The sequence below is a fragment of the Sinocyclocheilus grahami genome, unplaced genomic scaffold (genome assembly GCF_001515645.1).
Source record: "Sinocyclocheilus grahami isolate Dianchi unplaced genomic scaffold, SAMN03320097.WGS_v1.1 scaffold329.1, whole genome shotgun sequence".
Lineage (NCBI taxonomy): Eukaryota > Metazoa > Chordata > Actinopteri > Cypriniformes > Cyprinidae > Sinocyclocheilus > Sinocyclocheilus grahami.
Window position 1 is genome coordinate 231010 of NW_015505508.1, and position 25384 is coordinate 256393.

At 37.0% G+C, this 25384-nt stretch overlaps 5 protein-coding genes across 8 annotated transcripts in view; 1 reads left to right on the top strand and 4 right to left on the bottom strand.

The window, feature by feature from the left end:
- Positions 1 to 482: 482 nt before the first annotated feature.
- Positions 483 to 5515, bottom strand: elovl8a (ELOVL fatty acid elongase 8a). Of its 3 annotated transcripts, none has more exons than XM_016295042.1 (8): positions 5119 to 5515; positions 4894 to 4960; positions 4469 to 4626; positions 4285 to 4365; positions 4138 to 4194; positions 3930 to 4044; positions 1193 to 1320; positions 483 to 1098 (listed from the first exon to the last, which is right to left on the bottom strand). In XM_016295042.1, exons 1-8 carry the CDS (start codon positions 5119 to 5121, stop codon positions 931 to 933), a joined length of 777 nt encoding a protein of 258 aa, XP_016150528.1. In that variant the 5' UTR covers positions 5122 to 5515; the 3' UTR covers positions 483 to 930. The 3 variants fall into 3 exon arrangements, with proteins under 3 accessions (XP_016150528.1, XP_016150526.1, XP_016150529.1); XM_016295040.1 differs by having other exon boundaries at positions 4439 to 4626; XM_016295043.1 differs by lacking the exon at positions 4894 to 4960 and having other exon boundaries at positions 4439 to 4626; positions 5119 to 5514.
- A 394-nt stretch (positions 5516 to 5909) lies between these two features.
- On the bottom strand, positions 5910 to 8518 carry selenop2 (selenoprotein P2). Its single transcript, XM_016295026.1, has 5 exons — positions 8439 to 8518; positions 8054 to 8302; positions 6932 to 7144; positions 6656 to 6764; positions 5910 to 6563 (listed from the first exon to the last, which is right to left on the bottom strand). Exons 2-5 carry the CDS (start codon positions 8272 to 8274, stop codon positions 6261 to 6263), a joined length of 846 nt encoding a protein of 281 aa, XP_016150512.1. The 5' UTR covers positions 8275 to 8302; positions 8439 to 8518; the 3' UTR covers positions 5910 to 6260.
- A 1971-nt stretch (positions 8519 to 10489) lies between these two features.
- Positions 10490 to 13923, bottom strand: LOC107602516 (52 kDa repressor of the inhibitor of the protein kinase). Its single transcript, XM_016295027.1, has 4 exons — positions 13381 to 13923; positions 13084 to 13237; positions 11521 to 11693; positions 10490 to 11432 (listed from the first exon to the last, which is right to left on the bottom strand). Exons 1-4 carry the CDS (start codon positions 13528 to 13530, stop codon positions 11058 to 11060), a joined length of 852 nt encoding a protein of 283 aa, XP_016150513.1. The 5' UTR covers positions 13531 to 13923; the 3' UTR covers positions 10490 to 11057.
- A 710-nt stretch (positions 13924 to 14633) lies between these two features.
- On the top strand, positions 14634 to 20073 carry toe1 (target of EGR1, exonuclease). Its single transcript, XM_016295028.1, has 7 exons — positions 14634 to 14945; positions 15048 to 15088; positions 15187 to 15283; positions 17627 to 17785; positions 17884 to 18143; positions 18236 to 18398; positions 19366 to 20073. The coding sequence occupies exons 1-7, from the start codon at positions 14832 to 14834 to the stop codon at positions 20005 to 20007; spliced, it is 1476 nt and encodes a 491-aa protein (XP_016150514.1). The 5' UTR covers positions 14634 to 14831; the 3' UTR covers positions 20008 to 20073.
- A 1771-nt stretch (positions 20074 to 21844) lies between these two features.
- The window catches only part of tesk2 (testis associated actin remodelling kinase 2), a 30924-nt gene continuing 27384 nt past the window's right edge, over positions 21845 to 25384 (bottom strand). For both annotated transcript variants that reach the window (XM_016295045.1, XM_016295044.1), the window contains exon 11: positions 21845 to 23742. In XM_016295045.1, the coding sequence (XP_016150531.1) occupies positions 22826 to 23742 (917 nt within the window). In that variant the 3' untranslated portion in view covers positions 21845 to 22825. The remainder of the gene's footprint in view (positions 23743 to 25384) is intronic.

Here is a 25384-nt window from a genome sequence, read left to right on the forward strand (position 1 = left end):
AGAACAAATAATAAAACTGCATTACATTTAAGAGGTCATTTAGAAGAGTACTGCCATTTTAGACATCTTTAATGCCATGTCATTTTACAGGAGTATAGAATGTTCCAGTGCACAATAGTCTGCAATTCCAAGCCATTACCTTCCACTGCAATGAAAGGACATTTTCACTGTTTTGACACATGTCACTCAGGTGACAGGGTGCTTGCCCAGTAGTATTTTTAGGAGTAGGCCTACAATTGCTATTCAGAGCTTGCTGGAACAATTTTTCAGGAGAAATCTTCTTCACTTTTTCTGTGTGACAAGCTTTCACGCTTGTGTGCCATTCATAATGTATTAAATGCAAATAAACATTGACTACTATCTATTACATTTCAAAACATTATTATTATTATTATTAAAATAATATTAAGATAAAAATCGAATTTTAGATCTTAATAAAAATTTAAATCGCACCTTTTACAGGTAATATACGGTATATTTACAAGGCACAGGCCTAAGACAAGGTAGAAGAGGGCAGCTGTAAAGAAGGCAGAGCCCTATATAAGCCACTCCCCCAAGCTACACTGTGATTGGTTGACCTGATCCAATGAGTGACAAAACAAATGAAGTGTCACAGTGGGAGATTAGATAAATAAGTGAGTGAGGAGCAGAAGGTGGACTCGGGTTTATTTCAATTTGGCCAGATCACTAGAGCGTTGCAGGGTCTCAATCCCTAATGACCAGAGGGGGATGGGAGAGTATATTGTATGGGCTCTGTTTGGAGGAGGGGAGAATAAACAGACAAATGGATCTCAGATAAAGGATTAAACAGAGTCTTTAAGACAGTCTCAACCACAACATTCGGAATCAATGGATGACACATTTTTATTCGAACATTCAAAGTATATATATATATATATATATATTTCAGTATCCTCCATCTCCATGCTATCATGCTATCTTGGTCTTCTTGGAAATGTAGCTCTGATAATAAAAGTTACTGAACAAAGCGATCAGGCTGAAGGCGTAGCTGAGCACCACCATATTCATGGAGTCAGGGAAGTTACAGTCAGCATAGAAGTTGACTGCAGTGTGAATGGTCACAATAAAGAACTGGAGCTGAGGGGGACAAAGAAAGACAGTTACACAAAAGTGACTGATCCTTTATGTTAAGTTATTATTCCCTTAAAAAAAATCATAATAAGAGTCTCACCAGCTGAAGGGAAGTGAGGTAGCGTTTCCACCACAAGTACTTATGCATTTGGGGGCCCAATGCAGCCAGGCCATAGTACATATACATCACCACATGAACAAAAGAGTTTATGAGGCCAATAAGGAACGCTGAGGGAGAGAGAACATCTTTTGTAAAACATTCACTGCGTTGACACTTTAGAACATATGGCTCTCTGAAACAGATAAAATACCAAAATCCATGAGATATTGTTATCAGCTGCCTAACATAATACAATACCACATGCATTTCAGAATACTTTCATTGTGTATTTCTAAAGCAATACATCACCTAGTGGTGTCAGAATGCTATTGCAACTAAATCAACCCCAATATGTAGATGCCCATTTAGAAGCTGAATAACTATATAAAGAACTGTATGTACATAACTAAGAATTCTTAGTTAATTAAATGAATACAGTGGGGTCCAAAACACACACACACACACACACACACACATATATAATTTGTAATAAAAAAAAATGTATGTGTATATATATATATATATATTTTTTTTTTTTGTATTACAAATTATACTGTAATTATAAAATAATTTGAGTGAGAATTAACATGAACGTCTCCCCCATGATTTGACATAATCCATTCAGCATCTTAGTTTCAACAGAAGTTTTTGTAGTTTATTACCATATTTTAAATGTTGTCTCAGACTTTTGGATCTACATTAGTTTAACCTGATAGTTTATTTTACAATCTGATTAAAGGAATAGTTCATCCAAAAATGAAAATTTGCTGAACATTTACTCATCCTCAGGCCTTCCAAGATGTTGATGAGTTTAACAGATTTTGAGAAACTTAATATTACATCACTTGCTCACCAATGGATCCTCTGCAGTGAATAGGTGTCGTCAGAATGAAAAGCTGCGTGTTTGTAATAAACAAATTCATTATGAAACGTTTTTTACTTCAAATCCTTGCTTCCAGCTAAAATGCAAGTCCTCTATCCATAATATTGAGAATCATGCATAGATCAAGTAACATATACAAATGAAAACAGTCCAAAACAGTTCTAAAGAAATATGTCGGTGGATTTTGATAGGAGAGGACAAAAATTATGACGGATTAATAATTAATTTGTTTATTACAAACATGCAGCTTTTTGCATCACAAGACATTTATTAATTGACTGGAGTTGTGTGAATTGCTTGTGAACTGTTGTGATGTTTTTCTCAGCTGTTTGGACTCTGATGGCACCCATTCACTGCAGAGGATCCATTGTTGATGTAATGTTAAATTTCTCAAAATCTGTTCTGATTAAGAAAAAAACTCATCAACTTCTTGGATGACCTGAGGGTGAGTACATTTTGTTTGTGTGAACTATTCCTAACCCTCATGTGGTGTTCGGGTCCTTTTTGCTCTGAAAATTTTTTATTTTTCCCGAAAATGCTAGTTAATGTTATCGCATTGGACTGAAATTTTGTGACTTTGTTCACAAAGGGTATAACTACTTCTAAAAATTTTTTTTATAATTTTCATACATTTCTGTTTTTTTTAGCTTGTTACACCTACAAGGTTACAGAGTAAAAAAGACACTCCCTCAAAAAATTGCTTATAAATCACTCATTATGCAATATTATCACCAAATATTGGATTCAATCTTTTTGTCAACTTCTTTTCTTTCATTTAGGACTGGTTTTGTATTTATATTTGCTTCTGATTAATCGTAGGCCTCATTTATCTGAGAGTAGGGACCTCATTTTTTGAGTGAAAAAAGCATTATTTATGAATAATTTTCACAATATTAAATAAAAACTGATGAAAATTTACACTGTTTATCACACTAGTGTGCTTTAATGTTTAATCAGGGAATTTGCTTTTAAATGCTTTTATTTTGTACAAAATGGCACAAAGTCACACTTGTGGTGTTCCCGGTCAAAAATGACCCGGCCTAAAACAATTGCTAATAAATCACTCATTATGCTATATTATCACCAAATATTGGATTCAATGTTTTTGTCAACTTCTTTTCTTTCATTTAGGACTGGTTTTGTATTTATATTTGCTTCTGATTAATCGTAGGCCTCATTTATCTGAGAGTAGGCACCTAATTTTTTGAGTGAAAAAATTATTATTTATGAATAATTTTCACAATATTAAATAAAAACTGATGAAAATTTACACTGTTTATCACACTAGTGTACTTTAATGTTTAATCAGGGAGTTTGCTTTTAAATGCTTTTATTTAGTACAAAATGGCACAAAGTCACACTTGTGGTGTTCCCAGGCAAAAATGTCCAGCCATTCAAAGTGAATGGGAAAGAATGAAAGTAATAGAAACTATTAGTGTTCAGGAACATGTTGATCATGTTCACGTTCACATATGTACGAGTGCTTGCAAACATAAAGGCCTTGGACCTGTTCATGTTTGGATGCATGCATACTCACGCTAACACACACACACTTATACAAACTATTGGAAGTATTACAAGTTTTCTATTTCATCCTACCCTGAACTGCATCCAATATCATTTCAGCAATCTGATAGTATAACTCTCTCTTTCTCTCTCTCTCACTCACTCACCCACACATAAGTGTGAAAGGGTTCTGAACACAACACAAGGGTTAAACAGTCAACTTCACCTCTATTCAAAAACTCGACATAGCCTTGTCTTGATTGATAGTAGCAGATTGTTATATTCTGCTAAGTGGACTGTTGAATGTAAATACAATAATCTGTTTTACTCCAAGGAAAGAACACTTACACTGCCCTCCTGCAACATACTTGACCCCTGCCCACCAGTTGAAAATCATGGTGCCGTGATGATACACATGCAAAAAGGTCAGTTGATTGTTCTTCTTTCTCAGAATGAAGAACATCTGATGATAATGACATTTACTAATTAATGTAATAAAACATCATAAGACATTCATAAACAATGCTGATATCAAAGGACTGGATAATTCACTTACTGTATCAGTAAGTTCAATAACTTTGGAGACGTAAAACCACCAGCACACTCTGGCCATCTGCATAGCATTAAAATGGCACAAAATTAAGAAAATATTAACTTGTGTGTGGGAAAATGTAAATAATTTATATAAAAATAATTTGCTTACCCTCATTGCCAAGGGGGTTTCAGAGTAGTCCACAGGCTGACACACCAAACTGTAATTTGCCAACCAAGATGATGCTGTGAACTATAAGCAAATCATGAGTGAGTGAGTGAATGAATGAATGGGACATAAGTATTTAATATTTTAGCTATCATACCTCATAAAACATATAAGCAGAAAGGCACACCATGGAAAAATTGTAAATAATAAGAAGAGCTTTGATGTTGACTGGTTCTCTGTAAGTCATGAGTTTGGGACCAAGCCAGACGATGACAAGGTAACACAGGAAGATTTCACCGACAGGCAGTGGAGAATAAACCAAAAGCCATCCATCTGTCCTCTTGTCTGTGAGAATGAACGAATTGCTTCATTAGCTCGTTTAACCGCATTATAGCCTGTGGTTAAAGTTGTTTATAAAAGTATTTTCACAGTCTATTGGTTTCGTCAGGACCAATTAGTCAAACGTAGCCTATCCGCATCGGTGTAAATAAAAAGAACTAGCCTTTTGTAGTCTACGACTTGCGTTTTCTGTTGTAGTTTTTTATATCGTATACAAATTATAAAGAGCAGATTTAAAGTAGTACATCAGACATGCAATTGCTTGAAAAATACCCCCGTTTTCTAGGACCCATTGGTAAAATATCTGGAGCCTTTGCCATGTCGACGGGGATACAGACACCTGAGCGATTAATAATGAAAGAGATGGTGTTTGTTAACGTATGGACTTGTAAAAAGAAAATAAGAAACAAGCAAACAAACAAACTAAACCAAGCCCTAAAGTATTTTAGTCACTCAATAAATATCTGTGAAATTGTATATTAAGCGAAGATGCCTTACCATTGCGCTCGCTATTCATTCAGTAATGCCCAAACAGCGCCACCATCGGTTACATTTAGGAACAGCGCGAGAGTTCCTTGAAGGGTGTAACTACAGTAACTGTGTAAAAATGTCAATTATGATCGCTATTTCAGATCCAAGAGAGAGAAAACATGCTGTTATCAATGGAATTACGACACAGAGCTCTCGTTCAGCATGAATCAGTGGCTCAATGAGGAGTTAAGGAGTTCACACATGGCATCCTCCCCAAGACGGATTACCAAAATCCCCTGGATAACGTTATTCTTTACCATCAGCTATTTTGAGCGTTGTACTGTATTAGCCATTTAAAAGTTGTTCACTATCAGTTAAGCGTAATTAATAGGCTACGAAATTAATACTGGTTTTAACTAGTTTAATAAAGTAACCTGAAATGACTTCACTTATAAGTTGAATTATTTATTAAAGCTTTACTCTCAATTGAATGCACTAATTATAAGCTGTATTGTCTCCTCTGTAAAGTGATACAAGCTTTGTTAAATTTCCTAAATACATCATGTCAGTTAAAGGAACATGTAGCTGGTTTGTTATTGGTCCAAGGTGGTCTACCAGCCCTAACCAGCACACCAGGTCAGTCCCAGCCCCATCTTGTAGATCGTCTTGGACCAACCCGAATGACCATAAATGCAACCATGTAATCCAGTACTAATTGACCAAACAAATCATTTCTAAATTCAACAGCGCAGTATAATACGAAGGTTTTGACAGGAAAAATTACACATGGTAGATGCTTTACATGATAGATATATGTAGATTTATTCTTTGTATATATTACCACTCTGGGTCACGAACATTTCCTTAACATATCATATAATATAAATACAGGGCAGTTAACAAATAATACACAAAGCAAACTCTTTAGTTCAGCACACTCAGGTATTCCCTAAAAGAAAGGAGGAAAACAGAAGTCTAGTGTGAACGACTCTTCTGCTCAACATCTGTATGCAGACCCCTGACTCAGGTTTAAAGTGCACACTTCATTAAGAGCAATGAAAACCAACCCCTTTAAGGTCAATATAAGGTCTGACTCAAGAGCAGCTCCGCTGATAAAAAAGCATATATTTTTAAACAAAAATTCAACAATTATTGAAAAAAAGCACGTTTTAATGACTATGTTCTTGATGTGAATGCTGGATTGGCCCCTTTGGTACGGAGGTCACATCTGAATCACCGGTGCTGTTACTGTTATTTAGATGATGATGATGATGCACATGTTGGTGATGATGATGATGATGATGCACATGTTGGTGATGATGATGATGATCCTCATGTTGATGGTGATGGTGATGATGCTGATGCTCAACAGTTACAGGCTCTGTATTGTTAGTCTTGCTCTCTTCGGTAGGCTCATTTGTATAATTGTTGTTGTTTTCAAAGCCTTCTGATATGGAGAAGTTTGCATTTAACTGGAAGAGAGTTTCAATAAATGAACATTTTGCAAACATTTCATAAATGCTGTACTTTCTGAAGCTTCATATTGTTGAATATTTTCACTCACTGAGCAGTTGCATATATTTTTGTGGTATGTAGACCTGATGGCAGCTTCTATATAAGGGAAGTGAAGGAAACTGAAGGGCAGGGCAATGTGGAAGGTGAGATATCCACATCTGTGCAGAAAGGAAATACTAAAGAATGACCATGACATTGAACACAGAAAACAATGCTTGAGAAAAATGTTTCTGGAGAACCTACAAAAGAGTCACGTGACCCTAAAGGAAAACTAGTCAGACTGATCATATTACTGAATGGATTTAGAAGTGTGTTTTGCTCATACCTGTCATAAACTAAGAAATCATCCTTGTCTCCCTCCAAGATGTCCCAGATGTCGTTTTGCAGTGGGCTCTGTTGATACACGGGGATGCCCTCTGCCGTCCTCCTCTTCAGCTCCCAGTACATGGCTCTGGACTGAGCATCCTGCTCATTGACAACCAGGAATGATATGTTAGTCAGCTTGCCAAGGGCCAGCTTGTCACGCAGGTCTCCCAACCTTCCGAAACAAAAGGAAGAGAACACAAGCAGATTTAACTGACTGAGCAGCCAAGATTTTTGTATTTCAGTTGTTTACAAATGGAAAGAGCAAAAACACTGAAATTATACTAGAAATAAAAACAGTTACTTTAAACGAGGAGCTCTGGACTGAGCATCCTGCTCATTGACAACCAGGAATGATATGTTAGTCAGCTTACCAAGGGCCAGCTTGTCACGCAGGTCTCCCAACCTTCCGAAACAAAAGGAAGAGAACACAAGCAGATTTAACTGACTGAGCAGCCAAGATTTTTGTATTTCAGTTGTTTACAAATGGAAAGAGCAAAAACACTGAAATTATACTAGAAATAAAAACAGTTACTTTAAACGAGGAGGGTCATTCTACAAAATGGCTGTCATTTGTGTCCCTCATAAATATTGTTATACTTATGATATATTCGAATTCAATTGATAACATTTATGTACTTTAATTTGTATGATTACTAAATGGAAAAAGGCTATTATTTTGTCTTTATTCTTTAAATACATAAATGTTTGAATTATTTGACATTTTAAGTCTTTTATATGCTTTGAAATGTGTATATATTTTTTAAAATGTAAATTATTTAATAAAAAAAAAAATCAAAAAGTACCTTTTTCGGTACTGTGTGTTATTACTTTCGTCAGTTGGCAAAAATTCTAAAATGTTAACCCTGTTACAATTTTGTATAGTAAGCTAATTTTAAGTGTTAAATTTTGTATAGTAAACAAATTTAAAATTGTGTACAAATATCAGTACTGGGTCTCTTTCTAATAGCACCTTGTAGTTTCTTTCCTTGTTTGTAAAAAATGTACAGCAAAAATAAAATTCTCTAACTACAGACATCACTTTAAAGAATGACCCTGTAAATTACACAGCAAGATCTCTCACTTGGCAGCCTGCTTGAGACAGAAATGTCAGCTCGCTTTAAGAAGAGCCACAACGGCTATGCTTCCTACAAGGTGCTTCATTGGAATCTGGCCTTCGATCTCCCACTGTGGAGCAGGCTTACAGATCCTGGAGTCAGTGCTTTCCTTCTCCGAAAACAGCGGCGAAGCCCCCAGCAGAGCTGGAAAAGCAGACAACCACAGAGCCCAGAGAGCCTGCATCATGCCTGCTGACCTTCACCCGCCACAACAGCTGCAAACAAAAACAAGCAGGTCCTCAGACTAAAATACTACACAATCAATTCATTGGATGTTTCACTAGTTTGTTTTACATTCATTTGATTCCGTACACACATAAAAAAAGCAAAACTGACATGATTTGCACAAACCTCAAGCTCTGTCCCTTGGCCTGCTCTAAATCAGAAATAAAGAAATGAGGGCAAGTTGTCTGGCCCACACATTTAAAGGTCTCCTTCTGGACGGACCTCCCCCTAAACAAACCAGTAAGAGAGGATCAGGCACTGGTGTACTACAAAGTTTGATTTCATGTGTGTCCGATCCAAGATAAACACACTGGCTGATAGCAAACTGAACAAGATTTGAGTGACAGTTTTTTCATATGGAGCAAATTTTTGTGTCATGGGTGAAAGATATTTAACATCAGTTTTTTAAAGCTTTCTGTGTTCTCTTTTATATTAAAACATAAATGTTTAACATTAAATGTCTTTAAATTGTGCCGGTTCATAAGTCTTGTAATTGAGTTTCTTTCTCTCTGGCAATTTTTGTCAGTTTGCTTGAGCTAAACATTCAGTGATCACATCATGTGAAAAACAAGTGCATCTGTAGATATACTGTCCTGTTGAAATGATGCAATGGATCCCTCCGTGACCAATGTTTTATTAATTACTATACAGGTCCGTAAGAAAAGTAATTCAGCATGGATATTAAAATATATGAGAATGTACATTTTGGCTCATACCTTTTCCTTAAAACCACAGGAACATTCACGAGATCAGGGGTCTCAGATGTGCACCACACGCTAAATAAATGAGAAAATAGATCAATTATTTGTTGTCTGGCCTCACTGTAGATACACCAAAGTGAGCAATCTGAGATTTACACTCAACAAAACATACTTGAAAGATCTTACACCATCCCATGTACAGAGGAATTGATTTTAGTTTTGCAAACAACAGTGTTTCATCCTTGAAATGATTGGGGCAAAGTACACAACCTTTAGCACACTCAAAATATCTGAGCAGGCATGAGCGCCAACACAAAAATTTACGGTAAAAAACCAGCAGCTGTGGTTGCCGGAATTTTACCATAACAAATACGGTAGCAACATTTTAGGTTTTAACTTAAATTTACAGTTAAATACCGTAATTTCATTAACTGATATAATGTTAATATACCAACCTATTTAAGTACTGAAATCTGTTTTGTACCTTTGTAATACACTGATAACCACCAAATACAGGTGGTGATGAGAAAGTCACATGATGAACAAAAGCCCATCACAAGCAGCTTTTAAATAATAACATATATAGAAGGTGCACAGTGTCATTCACACAAACACTAAACATCATCATGGTAACACACATGAAACTGAAAGAATGCAATAAACATTCCTTTAACAACATTAGGTGTAACGCACAACCCTAATATAAAAAACTGATAAGAGAAAACTAAGAATAAACATAGTTATTTCAACAAAAAAACATCAAATTTGAAATGTAACGCAGGGAATTCTGGGAATGTCAATTTACGGTTATTTACTGTAAATTATACAGTCTTTTTCCCTTCCAAAAATGGTATACTCCCGTAAAATTAATGTCCAATACATGTAATGTCCATTACAGTTTTTCACCGTATATAGTAGGGGAATTTACCGTTAACCATTTAACAGGTTTTTACTGTAGCATTTTTACAATCTTTTACCGTTAAATTCAGTCATTTTTTAAAGTGTACCACCTAGTACAAAACATCCAGTGTATTGTCATTTCACATTTCATTCATTTAATGAAACTGTTTTAACCCTAAATGTCCCTCAAATATCCCTATTAACGTGTTTTGTGAACATTTCCGTAAAACGCTCAAAGAGATAAATACAGTCTGTAGGGGGAGCACCATTTTGAAGAGTGTTTAAAAAGATAATTTACATTTTTGGGCAAACTATGCTAATATTTACTCATGTTGTTTCAAATCCTTCAGAATTTCTTGTCTGGAATACAAAAGAAGATGCTTTGTAGTTGACAAGGGATCCATCAAAGAGCTGTTGAAATAAAACTGCACAGACAGGGGTGGCAAACATGAACACAGGAAAAAAAATAAATGAAACCAGAAACTCTGGTTTGCAGACAGAAGTTTATTCAGAACAGCCCCCTCAGTTCGGCAACAGCATGAATCATTTGTGTGGTGGCTCTATAAATATGTGCTATTTTTTGGCTGCTAAACTCATACACCAGATTTACACCACTTTAAAACAGCATTACTACCAATATACCACTTTAAAATAGTGACTTTACACAGTCACACCGTCATGTCAATTTGACAATTTATCAAGTCTCTTTTGTCAACTTTCTCTCATAGAAACAAGCGAAACCTTCTCTTTGTCTCAGTAGCAAAAATTAAGTTTAGAGTGATAATATTTGGTTTTCAGGGCACATTCTTAGTAGTTTATGATTCTACGAACAACTGAAATTATTCCACCAACAGTTTACCTCAATTTTCTCAAAATGGGTAACAGGTGCAATATTTGCATCAAGAGATATCAACTACACAGCCAGATGCAGCAAGACCAAAATATTTCTTTCTTGAAGAAAAGAAAACAGATAATAGTGAATCAACTCTAGACGGTTGTGGTATTAATGCAAATGGTTTTAAAATGCAACAACCCAAAATAACTTAACCCAGTAAACAAACATCCTCTGTGAATCCTGCCGTAGCTTCGCCTTCGGTTGGTTTAACAGTCAAGCATTAGTGCAGATTCTTACAAACACAGTGTATCAGGTCATGACTCCAATCAGTCCTTCATCGCTCGTCACGTTGCCCTCTGGACTGTCACAAGCTGTTATGATGCCCAGGCCAAGCTCTGCTAGTTCATCCTGCATGCTTGTGGTCACCATCATTTTGGGCTCCAGGCGATTACACAGCGTCCTGTAAGAAGGCAAAGGGTAGCCCAGTTCTCTTAGGTACTCGTATCCTTTAACCCCCACTGTGCAGCGGATTTTACGGGCTGTCAGTAAAGTACCATGGGACCACACTGCCCTCCGAGAACGCTTGGCTAACGTTAGGGCACGTATCTGATCCTCAAACAGAAACACCTGTAGCCCCTTCTCTATTTTACTCAGTTTGTAAAGGCGTTTCTTCATCTCCTCTGCCTGTGTAACAAAGAAAAGGAAAAATGTTACCTGTGCTTTCAATCGCTAATATGTACAATCTATTATGATTTCTAAGAATACACGTTACCTCTCTCTGTAGTCTGACTGTGTGCTGCTGTTGCTGCTCCAGTCTGGTTTTATAATGCTGGCAGAGAGAGCAAGGTCGCTCCTCGTCTGCCCTCTGAACCCCATCCTCCTCTGAATCCACAGGGGGCTGTCGGCGGGCATAACCATGGTCCCCCATGTTCAAGTCCTTTTCCACTAGTTGAACAACATAATATATTCATTTGCAGCACACAAAATGCCCTCAAAGGGACTGTTCACCCCTAAATTTTCATAATTATTCTTGACATTGTATAGAAAAGAGCTGTTTAACCCTTGAATGTTTCGACAACCACTAGTACATATTGGAGCCTTTAGCAACACGGAATGTATATCTAACACGGAAGAGCCTCTAAACTGCCCTGACATTGTAATTACTAAATAATAATAATAAAACATTTTGTTATCTGTTGAAATTTGGGAGGGCTTTTTGAGCTACTCAAAATGATGATAGCTTTGCCACCATAATCACTCACAGTTACATTCAGCATCTGGCTCATATTGGGGATTTAAACATTTTGATGCATCTTTAAATATTTTCATCATCTTCAAAATCAGTATTTTGCAGCAGACAGCGTCCTCATCAGATCCACCATTAACTGATGCAAACTTGCTCTGCAGTGAATCGCTGAACCATGTGAAGATTTGCTGGCGATACTTGAGTTTTATTTTTGTTTTATGCTTGTGTAATTTTGATTAATTTCAGATATTTAACATAGTCACATATATACCTACACTATTACAAACTTTTTACAACAACAACAAAAATCAGAAAACAGACATTATTTTACAATTGTGCATTTTTTTCTTATTTTGTTGAGAAATGGGGAAATGGAATACTTTTGATAGAGAATGCAAAAGTTTTGGAGGGGAATGCAAGGTGTAGTGAGCAAATGCAAAGTGTCTTGGGGGAACTGAATACTTTGCTAGAAAAGGCTAAACATTTTAGGAGTGGATACAAAGTTACTTGGAAACACAATACTTCTGCAAGAGAATGCAAACGATTCTCTGGGAAACGCAATAATTGTGCAAAATAACACAGAAGTTTTGTGAGCGAAAGGCAAGTTTCTCAGGAAAATGCAATACCTTAAATGGGAGGAATGCAAAATTTTGCAAGCAAACGCAAAGATTCTTGGGGAAACGCAACGCTTTTGCTAATGAGCGCAAAGGTTTTGTGACCAAATGCCGAGTTTCTCAGGGAAAAAAAACAATCCCTTAGGCGAGGGAGTGCAAACATTTCTTGGGGAAACAATACCTTTGCAAGAGCACACAAAAGTTTTGCGAGTGCATGCAAAGTGTCTTTGAGGAACACAAAATATTTGTGAGGGAATCCAAAAGTTTTGTGAGCAAATGCAAAGTCTCTCTAGGAAACGCACTACCTTTGTGAGGGAATACAACAGTTTGGTGAGCAAATTATCAAGGAAACACAATAACTCCAGCAAAGGAATTCAAACGTTTTGCTAGTGAAAGCAAAGGCATTGATTTTTCCCCCCTTCTCCTATTTTTCCATCACCTTGTCCCCTCAGAGGCTCTGTACTAATAACTTTACCTGGCTCATTTTTAACAGGTAACACTGCTTGAGGGGTGACAGGAGAGGGAGGGTCGGGTACATTGAATAGTGTGGGGATTGCGTTGGGCTTGAGCTTCCTTCCCCCTGCTGGTGATCTGGCGATCTCCTCAAACTGGCTTTCTTCAAAGTGGTCCTGCAAGTCATGTAAATAAAATAAAGCTTTATGGCAAAAATATGCATATACGATTACAAAAAATAAATTAAAAAAAGACTACTATAAGAATGGTTTCATTGTTGTCTTCTGCAGAATTGAATACTCGCATGCTTTTCACTTGCCTGGCACAGTCTGGAGCAGGGAGTCGGTACAAAATCACGCCGACAGTTTACAAGCCACTTTCTCATGCGCACGGGGTCTTTCGGAAAGCGGAAGAGCTGCTTTCCAATAGTTGTAGAGTTCGAGCAGTTTGGAGCGGAGCATCCACCCATTTTTATTTACATTCGCCAAATGTTTAACTTATCATATGGGCACAACAACGATGACACGTAGCGGTCTGCTAGCAGAGGACTTAGCAGGTGTATTATTAAAAATACTTTACACTTCAGAAAAAGATACAGCCGTTATATTAGCAGACGCACGCAATGGCTTTACGTGCGGTCTCTTTAATGTTTTAAGTATAAAATGCGAGTCCTTAAGACGAATTAAATACACTAGTAAGTGAAATGCAGAGTTTGTTTGAGCCAAAATGGCGTCGGTAACTTCTTCGGTAGGCTACTTGATGACGTGTTTGCTCCGAGTTGACTTTAGTGATGCCTGTATAAAATTCGTTCACATTTAGCAGATGTAAATTATTGTGCATACGTGTATGCATGCGCAATAAGATAAAGGGATAAATAATAAGTTACAATAATACGTTTGTCTTATTTTCATGAAGATGCAAAACAATCGTTTAAAATAGCTTTTACCGTACGTTCCTCGTTCAAGTTTAGAAGCCAGATAGATATGATCACATTTCATTTTTCAGCTGGCCTGATTAATAGTAGTTGTGTTGCATTCAGTAACAGTTAAATACAGAACAAAGAATGCACTTCAAAGAATGTAAGAGAAAGAAGAACAACAACATTACAGAATAAACAAAAACAAACAAAAACGTTAACATATGAGCAGTTGTGAATATGAATTTGAAAAGCCTTTTTTTCATAAGAAAGGGGTTAAAAGTAACGTTATATGATGCGTTTTAGTCATTCTTCGCTTGTGAATGTTAAATTTGGCTGAACTAATTAAATTGTTAATGGTGTATTTATGTTATGTATATATATTTCTTAAACTGTCAAGTCCATTTTAAAGTAATTAATAGCATTTAGGAAATGTATTATATTCTCATCTAACCTTTACACTCCAGTCCAGTAGGTGGCAGAAACGCGCCTCATGCCAACCTTTATTAAACGTAGAAGAAACTCCAGCCGGAAGTATACAAACTCGCGCGTTACAAACACGGTCGATTGGATTTATAAAAGTGTGAAGAACACATTTACGACGTTTAAGGAATACAAATTGGAGCAGTTGGAAAAACGTGAAAGTTAGACACTTATAATGACTCTAATTTGCTCTCCCAAATGGCGTTTTGCCTACAGTATCTGCATTGAGAGCATTATCGTTTAGTTTTACTTCTAAATAACAGCGGTGTAGAGCGCTGACTTGTCGTTTAGAGCGGCAGTTTGCGGTTCAGTAAAGACCAGTAAGAAAATCGCTGTTTAGCAGATGTTAGCTTATCTGGTGAACTGTTATAATGTCATCCTCAATGATAGTCCCAGTTATAGATGTACAGGCAAACAACTTTAAGGAGTTGTGGGCAGCAATGGTGATAGCCATTAAAACATCTTCATTCATCGCCATTGATACGGTAAGAAAAAGCATCTGTATCTAGAAACTAAACCGAATGTGAAAATTCAAGTGCCAAATATCCTAACAGAACAAGATCAATCGTGTATGCTGTCTCTTGTAGGAACTGAGTGGTCTTGGATCAAGGAAAGCTCTTCTAGCTGAGTGAGTTGTGCGATTAAAATATTCTTATCCAATATCTTAAAGGACGGGAAAAGTGTTCATGTGTTTTTTTTATTCTTCCTTCTTTCCTTCCTTTAAAGATCCATTGAAGACCGGTACAAAGCCATATGCCATTCAGCCCGCACACGGTCCATACTTTCATTGGGATTTGCTTGTTATAAAAAGCTTGACAACAAAGTAAGTCTGTGCCATTAACATTTATTTTTTACTCTGAATTAGGGCTGTAAAATCGATTAATCGCATCCAAAATAAGTTTGTGTCTACATAATGTGTCTGTACTTTGTAGATGTATGCATATATTTACACACACACATACACATACTTAAAAATGTTTTATATATATATATATATATATATATATACATATACCCACACACGTACATTGTGTGGGTATACAAAAGAATCACCCCACTTTAAAATAATGACAATTTTGTTGCTTTGCAGCAAATGAAGATGGACACAGTTTTTGTTTTATCCAGCTGTATTTACTCAGTGCAACTTATAACATCCACGTGAAAGATATAACACCAGCATGTCAGAAATAAAAGAATAAAAAACCAATGGCACACAAAGCCATTTGACTTTCAACTGTGATCAGCTGTGGTCATTTTGATTATCTCAGCATGAAAAGAGCTTTCCTGGAGCATTTCAGTCCTGTAGTGCAAATGAAGCAAAATTTCATTATACAGATATGCTTTGACAACAGACTTTGCCCGGGTGTTTAAGAATGACCATAACATTTCAGATGCTGTGCAATGAGATCGATCCTCTGGTTGGTCAGGTAATGCCGTCCCATATCGCAAAGTCACATGACATTTTTGATGTGCATTAAGGAATTTATTTGGCAAATGATTTTCCATCTCCCATTATTTGCATGAACCCTTTTTCACACAAGTCAAAAACCACCCCGAGCAAGTGTAAAAATTTGTTTGCGAATTAAGGAATTTTATTTATCCCATCTCATAGCGCAAAGTCGCATGACTTTTTCAATGCGCATGGTGGAATTTATTCGGTAAATGTGTTTCCATCGTAGTTTATGCACATGTTTTCTTATCGGATAAAAAGTTTATCCTACTCAGTTGTGCGCATAAGTTTGTTTTTTTTATACGCATTTTTAGAATTTAAGTGCATCTTGGCGTTTCCAAATCCAAAATGCGCCTAAAATGGGTGGATGGAAACATAGACTGACAACTTTCTGGCAGAGGGCAGCAGATTTTCCTCAAGAATTTTATGGTGTTTTGCCCCATCCATTTTTCCTAATCTTGACAAGTGCTCCAGTCCCTGTTGCCGACAAAAAACCGCCATAACAGGATGTTACCACCTCCATGCTTTATTGGAGGAATGCTGTTATTATGAATGGTGAGCTGTATTGAATTTCCACCAGTAATATTGTTTGGTGTTGAGGCCAAATAATTCAGTTTTAGTCTCATCTGCCTCAGAATCTTCAAGTTGCGTTTTGGCAAAGCTAGTCGTGACTGCATGTGGCCTTTCTTGAGGAGTGTCTTTTTTCTTGCAACCCTCCCATACAAGCCACATTTGTGTAAGGGAAACAGGTCAATTTAGCTCAAAGGGAATCATTTAAGATTTTAAAGGGAACTCCACCATTAATATGTAAGGGAATTAGGACAGAATCACTGTTTAATGGCTGATCACTGAGACGGCCAGCGAGTCAGTGAACGAGCCATATGACATCAATTCTGCAATGGATATTTATATCCAAAATATAGTGAAAACACTATTAGCACATGTAACAAGATCGGCAGTTTAAGACATTAACTTGTGAGCACAAAACCCAAGATACTTCTCTTTTCAATATAAATAAGGCTTTATTGGATAAATCTAAGACATATAAACTAATCTAACTACCTTCCACTTCTTAATAATAGACTTCACTGTGCTTCTAGGCTTTGATAAAGCCTTTGAAATGTTTTTGTATCCATCTCCTGACTTGTGCCTATCCACAACTTTATCAAGGAGATCTTTTGGCAGTGCCTTGCCACCCATCGTTGATTGTTTGCTTCAGTTGCACTACCAAGGACTGAAACACACCAGGAAAGCTTTTTTTTTCATGCGGAGATAATCAAAATGACCACAGCTGATCACAGTTGAAAGTCAAATGGCTTTGTGTGCCATTGAGAAGGGGATTAGCTACACCTGATTGAGTTGACAAGTCATTTTTAGGAGGGGGTGATCCTTTTTCCTTTTTTTTCCTGACATGTTGGTGTTATATCTTACTTGAATGTTATAAGTTGCACTGAGTAAATACAGCTGGATAAAACAAAAACTGTGTTGTCTTCATTTCAGGCTGCAAAGCAACAATGTGATTATTTTAAAGGGAGTGATTCTTTTCTATACCCACTGTAATAAATATACACAGACAGTTCACAGACATATGTTATGTAAACGTAGACTTTTATTTTGGATGTGGTTTAATCGTGATCACTCGTGATGTATTTAACAGCCCTATTCTGAATATGTGAACGGACCTTACAATGATTCTTGTACATTTTCTGATTCTAGGCAGACAGCACATACCTGGTTCAGGTTTACAATCTGACCTTGCTTTGCTCGGAGGAATACATAATTGAACCTCAGTCAGTGCAGTTCCTTGTACAACATGGATTTGACTTCAACAAACAATATGCTGAAGGCATTCCTTATTCTAAGGGTAATGATAAAGTGAGTATGATTGAACCTATACAAAAAATGTTGAAAGAACTTTATCAAGAATTGTAAGATTTGGGGACTTAAGTAGGTGTGTTTTATGCTTGTTTTAGGGAGGTGATGCCCATGGGGTAAACCTGCGCTCCTTGTTCGTAGAACTGCTTAGGGCCAACAAGCCCTTGGTGGTCCATAATGGTCTGATAGACATGGTCTTCCTGTACCAGTGCTTCTATGCCCATCTACCTGAGCGACTGGGCACCTTTATTGCGGATCTGTCCCAGATGTTTCCCTCAGGCATCTATGACACTAAGTATGCAACAGAGAATGAGCTGAGGTTTACAGCCTCATACCTGGAATATGCCTATAAGAAGTGGTATGTGTAATATCTCTATGTCAAAAGTACAAAAAAAGTATGCATGTCCGTTCGGTACCTGAAATGAAAGATATTTTCTTTGTCCTCCACAGTAAGCTGGAAAATAGCAAAGCCATTGCAGGAGGTGGCAATGGGAGTCATGTGTTTATAGAGTTTTGTAAATATACAGGCAGCATGCAGAGCTACATAGACTACAGGCCGTGCTTGGACAACCAGAATCAGGATGGTGCCCTCAACATCTGTGTTCAGTTCTCTGTGAGTTCCTCAACTACCGTAGGTTATACATGACCGTTCAGAAGTCAAGAGTGTTTTTTTTATTTATTTATTTTTAAAGAAATTTGCTCTTATTCAGCATGGATGGATGTAAAAGTAAAGAGAAATGACAGTAAATGTGTTTATATAGTTATGAAAGAACGCTGTTCTCCTGAACTTTCTATTAATCAAAGAATCCTGAACAATTGTATGGTGGTTTTCACAAAAAGCAGCACAACTGTTTTCAACCTTGATAATATTAAGAATGTTTTTTGGGCAGCAAATCAGCATTAGAATAATTTCTGAAGGATCATGTGACACTGAAGACTGAAGTAATGGCTGCTGAAAATTCAGCTTTGCCATCACATGAATAAATTATATTTTGAAATAAATTAAAACAGAAAACAGTAATTTAAAAAATGTAGTAATATATCACAGTTGGCTGATCCCCCTGACATTAAAATATCAATATATCTAAACATTTAATTCTCAAACTGATATAGAATCAACAGTAAGGAAATATATTTTAAATATGTCTTTAATGGCATCTTTTTACTATCAAGTGCTATGATCAAGGTCAGTACTGTCAATATTGATACTTATATAAAATTTGATTTTATGCAAGTATAAACAGCAAATTATCAGATTTGTTTAGTGGCATTTACAGAATGTTCTTCTGTATGAATCTTATAACAACTTAATTTACATAAAGCCATTATAATAAATGTACTTTCACCTTTAGTGTGAAATAACTCCAGATGATGTTTCTGTCATCACTCTATCTGTTCAGGTTGACTGAGAGATGTCTGTTTTATGCTAAACAAATAAAACCACAAGTTAATGATAACACTTGTGGTATTTTGTGAATATAAATACATATAATTAGAATAGGTCGTATACCTTAGGCCTGAAGGGATGTTATACTACAGTATACAACATTGTGACACTTGGTAATTGTTTTCTTCTCTAGGCGTATGGATGGTGTCCTAATGGCTCTCAATGCCCCATGTCACATGACACAGACCTTATAATTCAGCATGATGAGAAGACCAGAGAAGACAAGAGGAAAAAAAGGAAGCGCAAGAACAAAAAGAAAGCTTCTCAAGGGCCCTCTGAGACATGCAGTTCCCCACAGGGCAAAAAGTCGCGCTTTGAAGAGGCCAAGCTGGACCAGGCAGTGCCCATATCTGAACCAGCACTCCCTGAACATCAGAAGACAGCGAGTTCTGAGCCAACAGATGCTGTGCATGCGTTTGAAGCTGGGAAAACAGCCAGCAAGAATGGAAATGAGGAATCTCGGCCAGAAGCACCTTCTGAAGCTCCTGATAGACCAAAAGAGAAGAAAGTGGAAGGAGGAACTCACCGAGCAGGGTTTGACGCTTTCATGACGGGCTATATTTTTGCTTATGCCAGAAATCTGACAAAAAACACAGAAGAACCCAGCACTGCTCCCCTTATCCCTGCATGTCTCAATAAACTCTTCCTCAGTGGCAAGTCTGTTCCTCTACATGTAGCCAAAAGCACCTTCTCCAAGTCTTCAAAGGCTCATGTGCACAAGATGGACTATGTCTGGGGAAAAAGCACTGCTGTAAAACCTGAAGGAACTGCATAGAAACCTTTGATTTTCAGACTTCAATTTTTGTTCAAATAAAATCAAAGTTTTTCTACTGTTTCCTGACCATGGCCTGGCTGTTTTTCCTCTTCTGATTCATTTTAATCTAAATTTAGTATTCTTGTCAGTGTGCTAGACTAGATAAGCATTAGACTTAATAGATACTATGGAAGAGCCTTTAAATGCAAGGCTGATGATGGGTTAGGTTTACTACAGTGGGTATAGAAAATCACCCCCCTTTAAAATACACACATTTTTGCTTTGCAGCCTGAAATGAAGACTGACATGGTTTTTGTTTTATCCAGCTGTATTTACTCAGTGCAACTTGTAACATCCAAGTGAAAGATATAACACCAACATGTTAGAAAAAAAAAGTTGAAGAAAAAAAAAAACCTTGTCCCCCATTGTGTCAGTATTTTGTTGAATCCCCTTTTGCTTTAATTAGTCTTCAGTCTGTTGGGATAGGTCTCTGTCTCTACTAACTTTGCACATCTAGACTTTGTAATATTTGCCCACTCTTTGCAGAACTGCTGAAGTTCAGTTCAATTTGATGGTGACCGTTTGTGGTCTGCAGTCTTCAAATCATTCCACAGATTTTCAATGGGGTTTCAGTCTGGGCTCTGACTAGGCCATGCATGGACATTCTCCTTTTTCTCCTTCAACCACTGTGTGCTCAGTTTTGCTGTGTACTTTGGGTCATGTTGGAAGGTAAACCTTCTTCCCATTGACAACCTTATGGCAGAGGGCAGCAGATTTTCCTCAAGAATTTGATAGTATTTTGCTCCATCCATTTTCCCCTCTATCCCGACAAGTGCTCCAGTCCCTGCTGCAGGGAAAAACTAATTCAAAATCAAAACGATGAAATAATCTGCCTCAGAATCTTCAAGGTGCGTTTTGGCAAAGCTAGTCGTGACTGCATGTGGCCTTTCTTGAGGAGTGTTTTTCTTGCAACCCTCCCATACAAGCCACATTTGTGGAGAATTTGATATTATCCATGCACACAATGACCACTCTTTGCCATAAATTCCAGCAGCTGCTTCAGAGTTGCTGTAGGCCTCTTGGTCGCCTCTCTGGCCAGTTTCCTCCTGGCTCTTTCATTCAGTTTGGAGTGACGTCCTGATCCAGGGAGGGTCTGTGTTGTACCAAATACCTTCCACTTCTTAATAATAGACTTCACTGTGTTTCTAGGCACTGATAAAGACTTTGAAATGTTTTTGTATCCATCTCCTGACTTGTGCCTGCCCATAACTTCATCTCGGAGATCTTTTGGCAGCACCTTGCCAACCATAGTTGATTGTTTGCTTCGGTTACACTACCAAGGCCTGAAACACTCCAGGAAAGCTTTTTTTCATGCTGAGATAATCAAAATGACTAGAGCTGAAAGTCAAATGGCTTTGTGTGCAATTGCAAAGGTGATTAGCTACACCTGATTGAGATTACAAGTCATTTTTAAGAAGTGGGTGATACTTTTTCCAAATCAGTGATTCTGTTTTTGTTTTTTCCCCGATATATTGGTGTTATATTTATCACTTGGATGTTTCAAGTTGAGTAAGAGTAAAGAGTAAATACAGCTAGAAAAAACAAAAAAATGTGTCCATCTGCAAAGCAACAAAATGTAATTATTTTAAAGGGGGTGATTATTTTCCAATACCCACTGTATATGGTTAATGAACAATGTTCAAAAAGCAAAGCCACAATAAAAATCAGTAAGACATTTTGAATTTATTTTAAACAAATGGGAATACACATGCATTTAAAGAATTAAAGCCATATAAATGGGGAAAATAAGTCCTGATCTGTCTTTGGTAGAAATATACATCTCTGATTCAGTTACAAATCTACAATCTACAAGAAAACAGTCAGGACAGAAAAAGCAGAAAAATAGAGTTAAGAATAAACTAGCAAGAAATGACCATTTTCAACATGTACATACATCTCTATTCATCAGATCGTATAAACAACAACACAGTTTAAACAGTTCACAGACATGAAGACATAATAAAATGACTTTTTCATTATAAATATCAAAATAAATCTCCATAAAACTATCATTCCATGGTTAAATTTATTGCATAGAAATGTAGTGACAAATAGATTAAAAAAAAGTTCAAACCATTTAACTTATTTCAAGTGCAATTACGATTTTAAGTAGACACAGACGTGTTTTTTTTTTTTGAAGACCTGAGAGGTCAAAAAGTGAAAATGATCCTCGTTTTGAAATTACCATGGCACACACCGTTAGCGTAGGATCAAAACAGGACCTTTTTAAGATGCGAGATGACATGGAATGTTTGCGGTGTATTTTCTAGGCCCATGCAGTGCAAAAAAAGGCACTCGATTACCTTTCTCCAAAGAGATTTGTTCTTCGATAACTAATGGAAAAAAATTAAATAAAAAAAAATCGAACGTAGAAATGGCCAAAGCTGCTCACCTAAATAAGCATTAGATACTGTTTGTGTGGGAAGAAAAAAACAGCATTTGTGGTATGTGCAACCAATAGCATGTATTATAAAGAAAAAAACATCACAGAATGCGTCTCATCATTAGCCCTGTGTGAGGTTACGTCCATTGTATCTCCCACTGTTGGAGTTCTTCATAGTGTGACGGGTAACTACTACCGCATGGACCGGATCAGTGTTTCCACCTTTTTCCTGCTCTTTTGTTCAATTCAAGCCGCCCTTTTAGCTTAAGTAACAAGGGTTTACTTTCCCTCAAAGAAAAAAAATATATAACTTATAATCATATTAAATATTTAATGAATATAATCTGTTTGCGTGACATCTGATCAGTTCAAACTTGAGGAAGTGTCCTCAACCATCTAGATATCACATCTGGAGACGCGTTCTCCTGAAGATGAAGCTTTGCAGGCTGTGAGGACTATCGGACAGAGTTCCTGTGGCTCCACAGACATGCTCAGCGTGAGCGAGTTCTTGTTGGAGATCATCAAGCCATCCTGGTCTTCAGCCTCCATGTCCTCGCATAAGCCGCCGAGACTTCTGTTCTGTATCTGGCTTAGGATTGTGTCCTTATCGTCCGCAGGGCTTCCTCTGCTGCTGGAGCAGTCCATGGCCTCCGATTCTCCTCCCTCAGAGGGTACTGGAGATGACCAATCCTCTGCCGCTCCCACTTCCTCCTGTCTTTCGGCTCGCGGCTTGTACGGAGGGATCTCAGCAACAGCGTACTTCTTAGCCCAGCTGCTCAATGCTTTTTGCCTGCTTTCACCGCCGGGCTGTCCGGCCTCGCTCTTGGATGTGGGGTGAGATGAAAATAAGACATCTGAGTGGGGCAGCTGGGGAGAGACGGGGAGCGAGTGGCACTGCCGACCGGGCAGCTGCCAGGTCTCTGGCCAGGATGGGAAGCAGTTGTTGCCGGAGGCTCCCGTGCTGATGTTGGGGTGAGGCTGGTATGAGCTTTGACTGCCGTGAGGCGAGTGCAAATCAAACATGAGTGAGAAGACCGATTTGCTGGGCATGTCGTAAAACTTGATCTTGCCTCCTTTTAAGTCCTCTCTGGCACTGAAAGGGTTGACTTTCGGTTGCCCATGTATGAAGCCCCTAGGTCCTGGGTTGTAGTAAGGGTCCTTGACGTTCACTTTGCGAGCAGGCTTACGAGAGAAAATATCAGACTGGCTACGGGAAAGACAGATGTTGCGATGTGGACGGGGGGACTTGGGTGGAATCTTGTCATCCTGAAAAACAAGAGGATTTAACCTCTTTATACCCTTTTCACCTGGACCTAGAACAACGATAAGAGAGACATTAGGCAAATTAGGTAACAGTATCCAACTGAGATTAATAAATGCTGTACAAGTATTGTTCATTGTTAATAGTCAGGTCTATCTATACTAATACATTTTACCATTTAAACTCATAAATTATCATTCACCTTCACAACCATTTTCAAAGTTTGGGGTCAGTATTTATTTATTTTTTAATAAAATTAATTATTTTATTCAGCAAGGATGCATTAAATTGATCAACAGTGACATTTAAAATGTTACAAAAGATTTTAGTGCAAATAAATGCACTTTTAAATTTTGCTTTCAAAGAATCCTGAAAATAGTAAAAACGGTTTCCACAAAAATATGAAAAAGCACAACGGTTTTCAACACTGATGATAACAAGAAACATTTCTTGAGCAGCAAATTATCATACTAGAATGATTTCTGAAAAATCATGTGACACTGAAGACTAGAATAATAGCTGCTGAAGATTCAGATTTGGAATAAATTACACTTTAAAATATATTCAAATAGAGAGTTATTTTAAATTGTAATAATTTACGATATTACCGTTTTTACTGTATTTTTGATCTAATAAATAAAGCCTTGGTGAACATAAGACACTTTTCAAAAACATGAAAAAAAATAAATAAATCTTACCGACGAAATGGTAGTGTATATTAATAAATACTGAAAGAATAGATGTTCATCCTAAGTTAATGATTATACCAAATGCATTGCCTAATATACTGATATTTATTCATTCACTTGGCAATCAAAAACATTGCTGAGTCAGTCGGAGCATATTGACCAGAGCCTGATATAACACTGGCTCAACCAATGGAGTGAGTTTGGAGTGTGGCTAACTATTTGTTGACCAATGGCAGACGCAAGGAATGTTTCGAAAACCTGTTTAAAAACAATATTTTCACCAAATAGAATCAACAAACTTGAGCCTGAAAAAATAATCTTGAACATTAGGGAGAGACATAATCTGTAATGTTCATTTGAATATGTGGAAGGCTTTGAGCTTAATCATGTTTAACATATCAAAACTCAAAAATACACGGCACTGAAAAAAAATACAGTACATATCAATTTAAAATAAGTTTTGTATTTTAACATTTTAAAATGTAATTTAGTCCTGTAATGGCAAAGCTGAATTTCCTGCCGTCATTACTCCAGTCTTCAGTGTCACATGATCCTTCAGAAATCATTCTATTATGCCGATTTAATGTTCAAATAATATTCCTTATTATCAATGTTGAAAAAGATTTTTGTGGAAATTGTGATGTATTTTTCAGAATTCTTTGAAAGAAACATTTATTTGAAATTAGGGCTGTGTGATAAGGACAAAATAAATTTTCTACGGGATTTTTATCTTTTTTTTAATTTTCTATATTTATTTAAAAATAATGTAAAATGTGAAATAAAAATAAAAACGAATACATAGAAAATTTGCATATAAGTCTATGAAAACAAATACAATGAATGTAACCACATAGGATATGCTATATATACGTGCAAAAATTGGTAAAAAAAAAAAAAAAATCACATTACATTCTACCATAACATTACAATCTAACCCCCCCCCCCCCCCCCCCCCCCCCCCCCCCCCAACCACAACACAACACACAACAACCAAAATACAAAAAA

What these genes read in the sequence shown, in the direction of transcription:
- toe1 (XM_016295028.1), top strand. Translation starts at nt 14,832, where the DNA reads ATGTCATCCTCAATGATAGTCCCAGTTATAGATGTACAGGCAAACAAC. An exon ending in ATAAAAAGCTTGACAACAAA is followed by an intron (nt 15,284 to 17,626) that starts GTAAGTCTGTGC and finishes TTCTGATTCTAG; the next exon opens with GCAGACAGCACATACCTGGT. An exon ending in ACATCTGTGTTCAGTTCTCT is followed by an intron (nt 18,399 to 19,365) that starts GTGAGTTCCTCA and finishes TTTCTTCTCTAG; the next exon opens with GCGTATGGATGGTGTCCTAA.
- elovl8a (XM_016295040.1), bottom strand. An exon ending in TTATTGAACTTACTGATACA is followed by an intron (nt 4,045 to 4,137) that starts GTAAGTGAATTA and finishes CATTATCATCAG; the next exon opens with ATGTTCTTCATTCTGAGAAA. An exon ending in ACCTCACTTCCCTTCAGCTG is followed by an intron (nt 1,099 to 1,192) that starts GTGAGACTCTTA and finishes TGTCCCCCTCAG; the next exon opens with CTCCAGTTCTTTATTGTGAC.
- LOC107602516 (XM_016295027.1), bottom strand. Translation starts at nt 13,530, where the DNA reads ATGGGTGGATGCTCCGCTCCAAACTGCTCGAACTCTACAACTATTGGA. An exon ending in ACCTGTTAAAAATGAGCCAG is followed by an intron (nt 11,694 to 13,083) that starts GTAAAGTTATTA and finishes TTGTTCAACTAG; the next exon opens with TGGAAAAGGACTTGAACATG. An exon ending in CAGTCAGACTACAGAGAGAG is followed by an intron (nt 11,433 to 11,520) that starts GTAACGTGTATT and finishes TTTGTTACACAG; the next exon opens with GCAGAGGAGATGAAGAAACG.